General features: G+C 48.3%; 1 protein-coding gene across 1 annotated transcript in view; it reads right to left on the bottom strand.

The window, feature by feature from the left end:
- Positions 1-484: 484 nt before the first annotated feature.
- The window catches only part of LOC122374991, a 28,643-nt gene continuing 17,883 nt past the window's right edge, over positions 485-11,244 (bottom strand). The window contains exons 3-6 of the mRNA XM_043354117.1: positions 9,529-9,661; positions 8,478-8,614; positions 2,918-3,137; positions 485-2,511 (exon numbers count right to left, since the gene is read on the bottom strand). Of these exons, the coding sequence (XP_043210052.1) occupies positions 2,426-2,511; positions 2,918-3,137; positions 8,478-8,614; positions 9,529-9,661 (576 nt within the window). The 3' untranslated portion in view covers positions 485-2,425. The remainder of the gene's footprint in view (positions 2,512-2,917; positions 3,138-8,477; positions 8,615-9,528; positions 9,662-11,244) is intronic.

Below are 11,244 nucleotides of genomic sequence, written 5' to 3'. Positions count from 1 at the left end.
TTAGGGGGAGACATTGGTCTGGGCAGGCACCCTAGTGAGTCGCCGGGGCTGAGCCCGTCCAGAGGACAGGCCACCCAGCCCCAAGGCACTCACTGCACCCGGCTACGGGGTGCGCTCCCTCGGGAGCAGCGGTGCCGCTCCAAGGGAGCAGCCCGCATGAGATAAAGTTGCCTGTCCAGCCCGGAGGGGGGTTGTGGCGTGGAGGAGAAGGATTTCAGTATCCTGAGGATAGAAGCACGGATAGGTGATATGTGGACTCAGATGTCTTGGTAATTTATCCTGGCGACCGCCAGACTTCAGTTTAAGCTGCAAGCCTGCAAATAAAACAATTGTTTTCTACACTTAACTTTAACCAAAGAAGGCCTCTCAAAGCTCTACCTATAAATGTAGATGTTTGTTCAGTCAAAACTATGGAAAGCATCATTCTGAATTCAGATAAAATCATGTCATTTATCCGTTGCTTAGAAACACAACAGGTCAGTCATGAACACATTTCAATTTATTTCTGAGCCTTCGGACAGCGCCTTTTAATGTCATCACCGTCTGCGCGATGCCATTATCCATTGCACATCAATAAACATATCACAGTGAACAACGTCAGTCAGACCCATATGGCCTCCGGCACTCATTCGGCTAACAACACAATCTGCGTGCTCTTATAGGTATGTAAACCAATATGAGGGTGACCCGTCAGCTAAAACATGTAAAACATAGGTATAAATTGCCCCTAGCTAGCCAATACATTAGTTCACCCATGCGCTGTGCGTTGTACACTGATTGATATAAATGCAAACGCAGGCTGCCGTACAGCAGCCTCTGTCTCGGAATGCGGCCAATATCATCGCGACAGCGCCAGTGGCGATCACTGGCGCGATGAGTACAGAGCAAAGCAGACAGTGCGGCAGTCATACTATGATCATTGACAGTCACTCTGCACACACATCCAGCAGCAGATCGGTTCAAAGGGACACCCAGTAGACCCGAGTCCGATCGACACCTTGGTAATGTTGGGGGCACTGGGCTGGGCATTGTCTCTCACAGGAAAAGTGAATGTTTGGCGCTTGCTAGAATGTGCTGATAAACTTTCAGCAGCTTTGCTTTTGAAAGATAATGAGGCATTATCTCAGGGCTTCTTGGTAGAAATTTGCCCTACTGCCTAGCAATTTAGGGAAAACTGTTAGGGTGAAACTTCTTTATATTTAAGATTTTTGATAATGATGCTCATTGTGATTTTTCATTTGTTTCGCATATAGCAGAAGTAAGTACAAAATGCTTTCAACTTTGATTGTATACACAAACATGCAAATATGAAGGAAATTTTGTGCCTAAGTAAATGGCTAAACTGCAGTGCTGATAAATAGAGGAGTCATGAAATCTGACAACGGTCACACTTTTGTCCAACATGCCTCTAAAGTAATTATTTGCCTGTGGGCGAAACTGCGCCTTTTGCCTTATTTAGTTTTCACGGAGATTTATAGGTATTATAAAAAATTACCTAAGTGAAAACATAATGATCATTATGTTACTTATTAGCCGTTTTTACGACGGGCTATCCGGCGAGTGCACCTAATTTGACCAAATCTGCACCTAATCTCTTTTACAGCAAATATCTTTATTTTATGAATTTATTTCAGTGTTTTAATCGATGATTCTCTCTGATAATATGACAAAGCAGGCATATAAGCAATTAGTGCAACCCTAGCTGATAGCTACTAAGAGACACACTTAGCCTAATTTGACCAAATCTGCACCTAATCGGCACCAGATGTGCACCAAATGTGTACCAGATGACCGTCGTGAAAACGGCTATTATGGGGAGGCTGTGCAATAAATTATCGAAGCGGTAATTATAACTAATAAGTCACATCTAGGTGGGCAGCGTCACCAATCATTTGCTCTCTGCCCGTGCCTACTGAGTACTGTTTGTTGGGTGTCGGTTGCATCCAAAATAGCATGCCTTAATTAGAGCATCGTATTTCTGAATGGAAGCATTCTTGGAGGGCACTTAGCGTCAAACAGGGCTTTCATTCCGCTCCTATTCCGGCTGTCCCCAACCCTCGCCAGCTCACACTTGCATTCACACTCGCACTCGAACCATCCCACAAACAGACGTGCCTCTTATGACGTCATAACGTTCAGACGCAACCCACGGCAGACAAGAATATCTCCACTGACGCCACAGCGTCTGGACACGACCCTCGGCAGCCACGTGCCTCCAATGACGCACACACGGTCGAACGTCCCCTGGCAGCACGACGGCGTCATCGCGTCATCAACGCGTCATCAACACGTCATCTTCGCGTCATCATCGCGTCAGTATCTAACAGCTATCCAGTCTCACACCAAATCATGCTCTCTGTTCGCGAGGTGGTGACCGCCGGCTCTGTATCCGGTGACGTCATTAGCCAGTGTCACAGAAGCAGCTCTAGCCTCCGGAGAGACAGCGCAGGCCGAGCAGCAGCAGCAGCAACAGCAGGGACGCCGAAGACCCACTGAGGGCCAGTGCAGACCCTGCAAACAGGTGTTAGGGTGTCTGTCTGTCCTGCTGTGCGCGCGTCGGTCAGCTGTAAAATGCTTAAGAACGAGAAAATCGATAAATATTCTACGGTTGGATGCTGCTGGTCAATGAATATGAGCTTGAGCATTATTCATATTGGTGCCCGTGGGTGTTTGAATGACGTGCCATGCTATTTTTTGTTAATTGTGTACCTATAACAAACATTTTTGAGATTTGTTTAGTTGCCATTAAATGACAAGTTGTATGCACATTCAAGGGTTAGAATTAATTTCAAGGCGGATATCTTTTTCAAGCACTAACCTTTTCATCGTCGGAATTCGGAACCAATTAAACTAACCGCATGATTCCGAACGGTATTAACGTCTCAAACCCATACCCAGGATACCACGAGCAGCTCACCCTTTCCGAAGGGGGACCGCATGGCCATGGTCCTGCTGACGATGCGGACGTTGGCGCTCTGGTAGAACACAGTCTGGATCTCGGCGGTGCACTTGAGCATCACCAGGCCGGTGGAGCCGAAGTGGGAGCCCCGCAGCCGAAAGTCCAGGCCCAGTGTGACATTGCGCAGCCCGGAGGGATCCACTGGCTCTGGGTACCACCTCAGAGAGGCGTTATCCGACTGGGGGAGATGAAGGGGATGTCAGATTAACTGTGCTACGTCAATGTCGTCGTCATTTTAACAAAAGTGATGCAGACGAGAGGTCGAAAGAAAGAATAAGAGAAGAGAAGAGAAGAGAAGAGAAGAGAAGAGAAGAGAAGAGAAGAGAAGAGAAGAGAAGAGAAGAGAAGAGAAGAGAAGAGAAGAGAAGAGAAGAGAAGAGAAGAGAAGAGAAGAGAAGAGTAGAGAAGAGAAGAGAAGAGAAGAGAAGAGAGAAGAGAAGAGAAGAGAAGAGAGAGAGAGAGAGAGAGAGAGAGAGAGAGAGAGAGAGAGAGGGAGGGAGGGAGGGAGGGAGAGAGAGAGAGAGAGAGAGAGAGAGAGAGAGAGAGAGAGAGAGAGAGAGAGAGAGAGAGAGAGAGAGAGAGAGAGAGAGAGAGAGAGAGAGAGAGAGAGAGAGAGAGAGATGATTCGCAAGGTATAGATATTCCACATGAAGGTAGATGAGCGCAATGAATCAATTGATTCCGCGGTTTCCCGAAGTTGCACAATCTTGACTTTGAAATCAAGCCTACGGAGCGTTGAAAATGGAGTTATTTAGTGTTACTAAATCGTGATATGAAACCAGTTTTCCGGGCAAGCTATCGACTACGTAGGTGAATATCTCCTTGGACAGGACCGAATGCCACTGGTGAATACTCCTGCGTGGCGTAACACTCACATGCATTAACTGAACGCCTGAGACCAGCCCACTTGGAACTCATTCCTAATGCGGCGAGACATCAGCGCCTTTAATTTGCATTAATCCTGAGTACCTAGGTGCCGTTCCATGAAGAGCAATACGAGCCGGCCGGTCGGCCGGGCTCAGAAGCACCGCCGCGCTGCCGTGCCAGCAGTGATAGCCGCTCCCGTGTGAGCGAAGAGCACTCGATGAGGTCATAAACCAGCGGCTGTCCTCCGGGAACCGGACGACGACTGAGCGCCGCCGTAGTCGCATTCTCCGCCTCCTGGCCGGAGCCAGGTCGAGCGTGGCGGGCCGAGTGACGTGCTCGCCATCATATTCGACATCTCTCGAGCGGGCGCTGCAAGCTCGAGCCACACGCACGCGTCAAATTTGCACTGCAGGCACGATCGGAGCTGTCCGGCGGAGCCGCTACTTTACGGCAGCCGGGCCAATTTTCCGCGTCACTAGCGGCGACTGTTCGATATATGGCGGCTGGCCACAGCCATCGGCAGCGACCGACACCGGCGGCCGAGACGTGTGGTCGGCATGGTCCACTGACCGGCCGAGCCGGTCTTTCAGGTGATTTCTGGCCCGGCCTATCATTCAGCGTGTTTGATTGGGTCGCCGCGGCGCCGGACCGCGAGCCAGGGGGGTACCTACCGTGCTGGCGACGGGTGGCGGAGGAGCGGGGGCAGAACTCGGGGCGGCTGACACCCCGCTCCGACTCGGGCCGATATTGCCTGTCACACGCAGAGGCCACCTTGCTTCGACGCTGAATACACGGTCAACGGGTCGGGGTGAGCAACGTCCATTCACAACTTATAAGAGTTATATTTATGTCGTTCGCAGCCAAGCATCCGGCAGTTTTTTTCTGGGCAAGTGTGAAAAAGCGGCTGTAGATCGAGCGCGGTAAGTATCAGTCGACAGCCGGCAAGTCGTTCAGACCAGACGACAGATGCGTAAGGTTCAGTTCACATGACTGCTGGAAACGCTGCCTAAGTGTAAAGGTCTGAAAATATATCCAAAGTGTTTGGTGACTGGCGTGAAGATCCGTCATCGGGACGCTTGAAATTGACGTGAATTTACGTGTCACAAAAACAAAAGCCTTCGCATAGTCCTTCGCATGGCGCATTTTTCCGTATATGTTTAAATTTATTAGCAAACATGGGTTAGTAGTTACTTGTCCAAGTTGGGCAAATTTTACTAGGGGTTCGGACTTCGGCTACCTATAACTTTATATTGATGAGCTGGTTGGGTCACGAGTGCTATTGACAGGTGTTTTGGTTTTCCATGAGAGATTTATTACCGCGAGACGTTGTGTGGATTATTTATTGCAACTATTATGTGCTGAGGGGAGTGATTTACTGGCTGGTCAGGAGCACGCTATTTGTCGTTGTGACGAATAACCCACACAAGCACAAGTTCAGCGCCATTAACTAATGTATCGACCTCTGGCACCGATACGGCGCGTATGGAACGCGTTTATTTTGTGCATGCTCGGCACAGGTTGAAGACATACCTAATATCTCAACATCATATGCAATGTGGTTGTGTCAAGGAATGAGTAAATGCTGTTGGTATTACGCCATTGGAAAACATAATATGAACTCCACAAATATAGGGACTCCCGAACACGATTTCCACCAATAAAATGGAAATAGGTGGTGACAGTCAATTAAAAAGACAACATATATGAGACATTGTGTTATGCTCTACCATTAGCGATCACCCGTGGACATTTTAGGAGAAGAAGTCGTATTAAAGTCTTATGATCTCATTAGTCGACAACTGTTCAGCGAGAGATATTTGGCACATATTAGCCGTTTTCACGACGGCCATCTGGTACACATTTGGTGCACATCTGGTACAGATCAGGTGCAGATTTGGTCAAATCAGGTTCAGTGTGTTTCTTAGCAGCTATCAGCTAGGGTTGCACTAATTGCTTATATGCCTGCTTCGTCACATTATCAGAGAGCATCATCGATTAAAACACTGAAATCAAGTCATAAAGTGAAGGTATTTGGTGTAAAAGAAATTAGGTGCAGATTTGGTCAAATCAGGTGCATTCGCCGGACAGCCCGTCGTGAAAACGGCTAATTTCAACTGTGTATAATTTTAGGATCAGAACTAGACTACTTGGTACATTATACAGCCCTCGGAACTGTGATCCTGAAAACTGCTGAGGGAATGAATAATAATATTAATGATATTCTTACCTTATATTCCGTTAAAAACCCTTCCTTACCTACTGCATGATGGAAGGTACATTTTCAAGGTATTTAACACAAACAAATTATGTTTATGCTTTAACAATCGCACTCCCGTTAGTCTTCCCCACTTAATGCTGGTGCGTGTACTCGTATAATGTATGCGCACTAAATTGCACAGCAGGGGTAGTTATTTACCGACATAGACTGTCACGAGTCATTCGATTAGATCTCGTGCGCGGGAGATGCGCTCACCCGGCTCGCGGGGTCTATTGTGCTTCTCCCTCGCGTTCTCTGACGCCAAGTGTTGCTCTTCGTCCCCAGTGACAACCCTCACAGATCAATGCCATATCAGCCAATGTGATCACCGTCCGCCAGCCTTCTCCCCCCCCCCCCCCTCCCCCGACAGATCCCCTCATTGGGCACGCTCAGAGGGGAGACCGGTCGAGCCCTCGCGCCTCAATCCGACTAATGCCGACTGCACATTACTGCGATCATATAGCGCTGTAAGCCGGCCCGCTGCACTGGCTGGTCGCTCGGTTGATTTATGCCCGAGCTGGGAGCGACGGACTGAAAGGGGCCGCAGGGGCGTCAGTCTGTGCTTACACCTGTACATACGGAGGTGTTGTCGCCGCGACTCTGCTGTAGTGTAGGGTCTCATCTATCATTGAGATGGATGTATCACATTGCGTTGTTTGTGTAAGCAGTGGAGATCAGGCATGCAGTGAGATGGGTACTGATTGAATTGAGCGCCTTTCTTCTGGTTGGCGCGATTGAATTGGACGCATGCTTTCGTTTCACCTAACTTAGGTAACTCAATCGCAAAGAAGTTGGGATAGCGTCAGATCTGCCAGATTGTTGTTTTTTGCACAAAATATTTTGCTAAATACATTTGTTGTCAATAAAGTTTGGTCCTATAGAGCATAACTATTTGCTTTCTCAGCTCCCTTCTTTTTATATTACCGCAACTTGAAGGTCTTGAGTTGGATTTTCTTCTCTTTAATTCCATGCTTAGGTTTATATTATCAATTATTTCTTGTCAGTTTTATTTCATGCAAAAAAATATTCAGCTGTTAATGCCATTGATAATTGTTCCAGAATTTATTGAAATTTTCCTGACGAGGCCGATCATTAAAAGGAATTAAGGTATTAGAGCTTTTGAAGCGAGACACTTCCGTTAACTTGAAGAGATCAATCAGCTTCTGAAACCAAGATAGAGGTTCGCTGAAGTTAACTTAGTTAGCGTTTGATCTTCGAAAATATTGGAACATAAGCTCACGGGCTATGACTACGCTCACGGAGTTCATTGAAGAATGTCGATTAGCCTGATCCATGGCTTCGCCGCCATAATGCTCCAGTGGGGAAAGCCATGCATGAACAAATTTCATCAGACTGAAGTCTGACGGTTTTATCCCCATAAAATAGGCGGTAAATCCCGTTTGGGCCCAATTAAATCAAGGGTTATCGTCGCACGCCAGATTTGCCGAGAACTCCCATCCGTGCGAATGGCGAGCGTTCAATATCGAACCAGATGGCCCCAGTCTCGTCGGGCTATGGCTGGGAGCGCGTTCCGTTAAATGCTGACACTAGGCGCCTGTTGCATACTCCGGCGCTGGTAGCGTTGTGTCCCAATGTCACCCGGCTCCAGAAACAAGAAACGCACCCATCGGCGACTCGAAGAGGCTCTACACGACAAACAACGCATTACTCATCCTATTTTGCAGATGGGCCGCTGCGGCCGCTGTGCGCGAGTTATGGGCTGACCAGACGGCCGTACTGGGGGTCACTGTGGGAGGGGTCGGGGCGGGGAGGGCTGAGTTAGGGCCGACGGCAAGCCAGCCGAGCGTCCACGGGGCGATAGCAGTGAGCTGCTGGCCTAATCGCCGCGACCAGCGTCCTATAGCGAGTGGACCGCAGTGGCAGTCGCCAGGCTGGGAGGGTGTGTGTTTGTCCGATCAGCCACGGCGGGAGAGCTTAGGGGAGGGCGAGCGAGAGGGAGAGAGAGAGAGAGAGAGAGAGAGAGAGAGAGAGAGAGAGAGAGAGAGAGAGAGAGAGACAGAGACAGAGACAGAGACAGAGACAGAGACAGAGACAGAGACAGAGACAGAGACAGAGACAGAGACAGAGACAGAGACAGAGACAGAGACAGAGACAGAGACAGAGACAGAGACAGAGACAGAGACAGAGACAGAGAGAGAGAGAGAGAGAGAGAGAGAGAGAGAGAGAGAGAGAGAGAGAGAGAGAGAGAGAGAGAGAGAGAGAGAGAGAGAGAGAGTCACCCAGTCTGATGTTGCATGCATCTGTGTGTGCTGCATATTTGTACTCAGATGTAATATTTGTGCCCTATATGGGCTGTATGCATTATATGCGTTATATGTTATATGCGTTATAAGTTTATAACATTACATGCGTCATGTGCGTATTTTCACTCACCCTAGCACCGTTGATATACCAGGTGAGCTGCGCGGCTGGCCTTGACCTGTACGAGGTGCAGTTGACCCAGACGCGGTCACCTTCGTCCATGCTGTCTAGAAACAGGCCCGTGATATTTGGACCTCGCTGCGGCAACGCTGCGGCGGAAAATGGGGAATCGATCACCGACCTGCCGTATGACCGCTGAAACGACGAGGACTTGGCAGCATTTGGCAGCATTTATCACAGGCCGTTTCTCGCACTGGAACCTGATAGCATTGTACCATATGTCGCCATTTCTGGCGCAGTTTTATCGGCGCATGAACGGTTATGGCGCGGACGAAATGGTTTGTTGCCGTAGTAAATTATCTCCACGACAGTAATATGTCCGCGCTGAGCTGAGCTGCTGCGTCGGCCGCGTCTGCGATTCGCAGAGAGGTGACTGTCGAACAGGGTCACAGAAAGGAAATATAGAGTTTGAAGAGGAGACAAACGCCTCCCTTTCCTAATTGTGCTAACTGCTAGAGAAAGTTGAAGCTCCCTGATGAAAGGCTGGGATTGGATGCTACTTGAAAGTTTTAATACGCAAAAGCCCATGGACAGCATTGTCACTGAACATTTTAGTGTTATAGACGAAATTGTTCAAAAAATAATAATAATGCACTTGAGCTCACGAGTGCATCTGCTCGCTCCCACGCCACCGCGCCGGCTCACTTCGTGCAGCGCGGTGGAGAGGTGCGGTGGTTAGCGGACGCACGGTGGGTAGGCTGTGCCGCCGTACCAGGATGTTATGCGGCGCAGCCTACCAGGCGCTCACCGATCCTTCGTTCAGCCACGTTACAGCGCGACGGGGTGTGGACTGTGGATACTGGATATTGATATTGAATTGCTATTCGCAGCTTATTTGCTTGTGCGACCGACATAAAGACATGCTATTAGTTAGTTTATTAAGAACTTAAGCTAAAATACATTTCATATTCATCATTTGTCGTTACGCAAAGTTGATATGTAAACCGGCATTGTAAACCCGCACCTACGCCAGGCCGAGTACCTCACATAACAATTTACTCACCGACGATCATGACGTCCCCGACTCCGATGACTGTGTCGAAGGATGAGTCCATGGTGATCTCGCAGCCGTACCTGCCCTCCATGCGCAGATCCACGTCGTGAATGACGACACTCTTTGCTCCTGACAACTCCATCTATCGGCAAACGGGGCGACCAACTCGGATACTTTCCCCAAACTTGACGGCGGGCCGGTGATGACCTGACGCTGAACAAACACCGTGTATGGACCAACTCGACGGTATTACGCAGAAGGGAAACAAAGGTGGGGCTGGACAAGTTACGGTCCGGAAACAGTCTGTACTCGGGAGTGGTCGCTGATGGTCAAACTTTGGAGAGAACTCTGCTCTTAGAAGTGACATGTAACTGGTGATGTGCAGTGCGGCAGCACTTCGATATTGATATACCTAGGTAAAACTTGTTGAAAGTTATGTCTATTTTGAGCGAGTAAAATTTGTTTGAAGCTGACGACCAAGGCAAGACCTTGCATTCTACATCACAAATCACACCTATTCCAGACGGTGTGTATAGGCCAGTCCCTATTTTTGACCAGTTGGTGGTGGACAATGAGTGCAAAAAGAGCCGCGTAGCCGCATTCCCGGGCGGCGCATTTTGGCATAATCCATACTACACAAAACGCCTTCCATTCTATTGAAATTGAAGGGCATAAGAGCTGGTCCTCTTAGCCCGGGTAAAGGATGTGCTGAGGCTGGCGACAATTTGCAATATATAGAGAGTAGATTTTTAGATGTAATTTGGAAGTATTTTAGAGCCCATAAAAACAGGAACTGCGATGCTCACTGCAGTGGAAGTCATCACAATCCTCATGGAGATGGATGGACCGTTTTTGACCCTGGCCCTGGACCTGGATCCTGACCTGCCGTTTAGGTGCGGAACTACGAGGTTTTACCGATCCCATTTTCATAATGGTCAACTATCGACTACACAATGAAATAAATGTTTACAACCGGCCCATTACAAGAATACTGGCGGTTCGGTTAAGTTTAGTGTCGCACTTTAGCGGCTAGTTATAAAAGCCCCCATAACAAATCCAATAACGTCTATAAATCCAATAGTAATATACGAATACTGCATGGGGGAGCGGGCAATAGCAAAAAATATTGCCCGATGTGACGTCACTGTCGCCCGAGGGTGAAGACCGAAACAAGTGCTATTGCCCGAGGCGAAGCCGAGGGCAATAGCACTTGTGGAGGTCTTCACCCGAGGGCGACAGTGACGTTACAGAGGGCAATATTTTTGCTATTGCCCGCTCCCCCATGCAGTATTCGTTTTATTACATGGCCAACTCTCGGAATCTTTACTTAGTACCTACTCATTCATCCCGTAATAAAAAAATATCCAAACACAAAAATCATGGTACAATTGAATGTATTGGATATACAATCATAGCCACGTCACATGTCTACGGCACACACTAAGTTGTTTTCTGTTTTCTGTTTCTGTTTTCTGTTTCACGCCGTACTTGAGAGTGTGGAGACTCTTCGATTTGTAGCGTTCGCCGTCCTTGCGTTTTACAGTAATGAAGAACTCCTTCACAGCGTTGTCCAGGACATCGTTGCTGTGCATGCAGCTTTCAACAGATATGCCTTTTACTTGTAAGAACTCAATGAAGACGTCTTCTGCTGATTTAATCACCTTTTTAGTGCCCTGAGCCCTGCGCGATGAAAATAGCTCATCCAATTCATGCGGCTCCAACAAA

The sequence above is a fragment of the Amphibalanus amphitrite genome, unplaced genomic scaffold (genome assembly GCF_019059575.1).
Source record: "Amphibalanus amphitrite isolate SeventyFive unplaced genomic scaffold, NRLGWU_Aamphi_draft 001752F_arrow, whole genome shotgun sequence".
In the NCBI taxonomy this organism is placed as follows: domain Eukaryota; kingdom Metazoa; phylum Arthropoda; class Thecostraca; order Balanomorpha; family Balanidae; genus Amphibalanus; species Amphibalanus amphitrite.
Note: the sequence above shows the minus strand (reverse complement) of the source record. Positions and strands in the feature narration are given on the sequence as shown.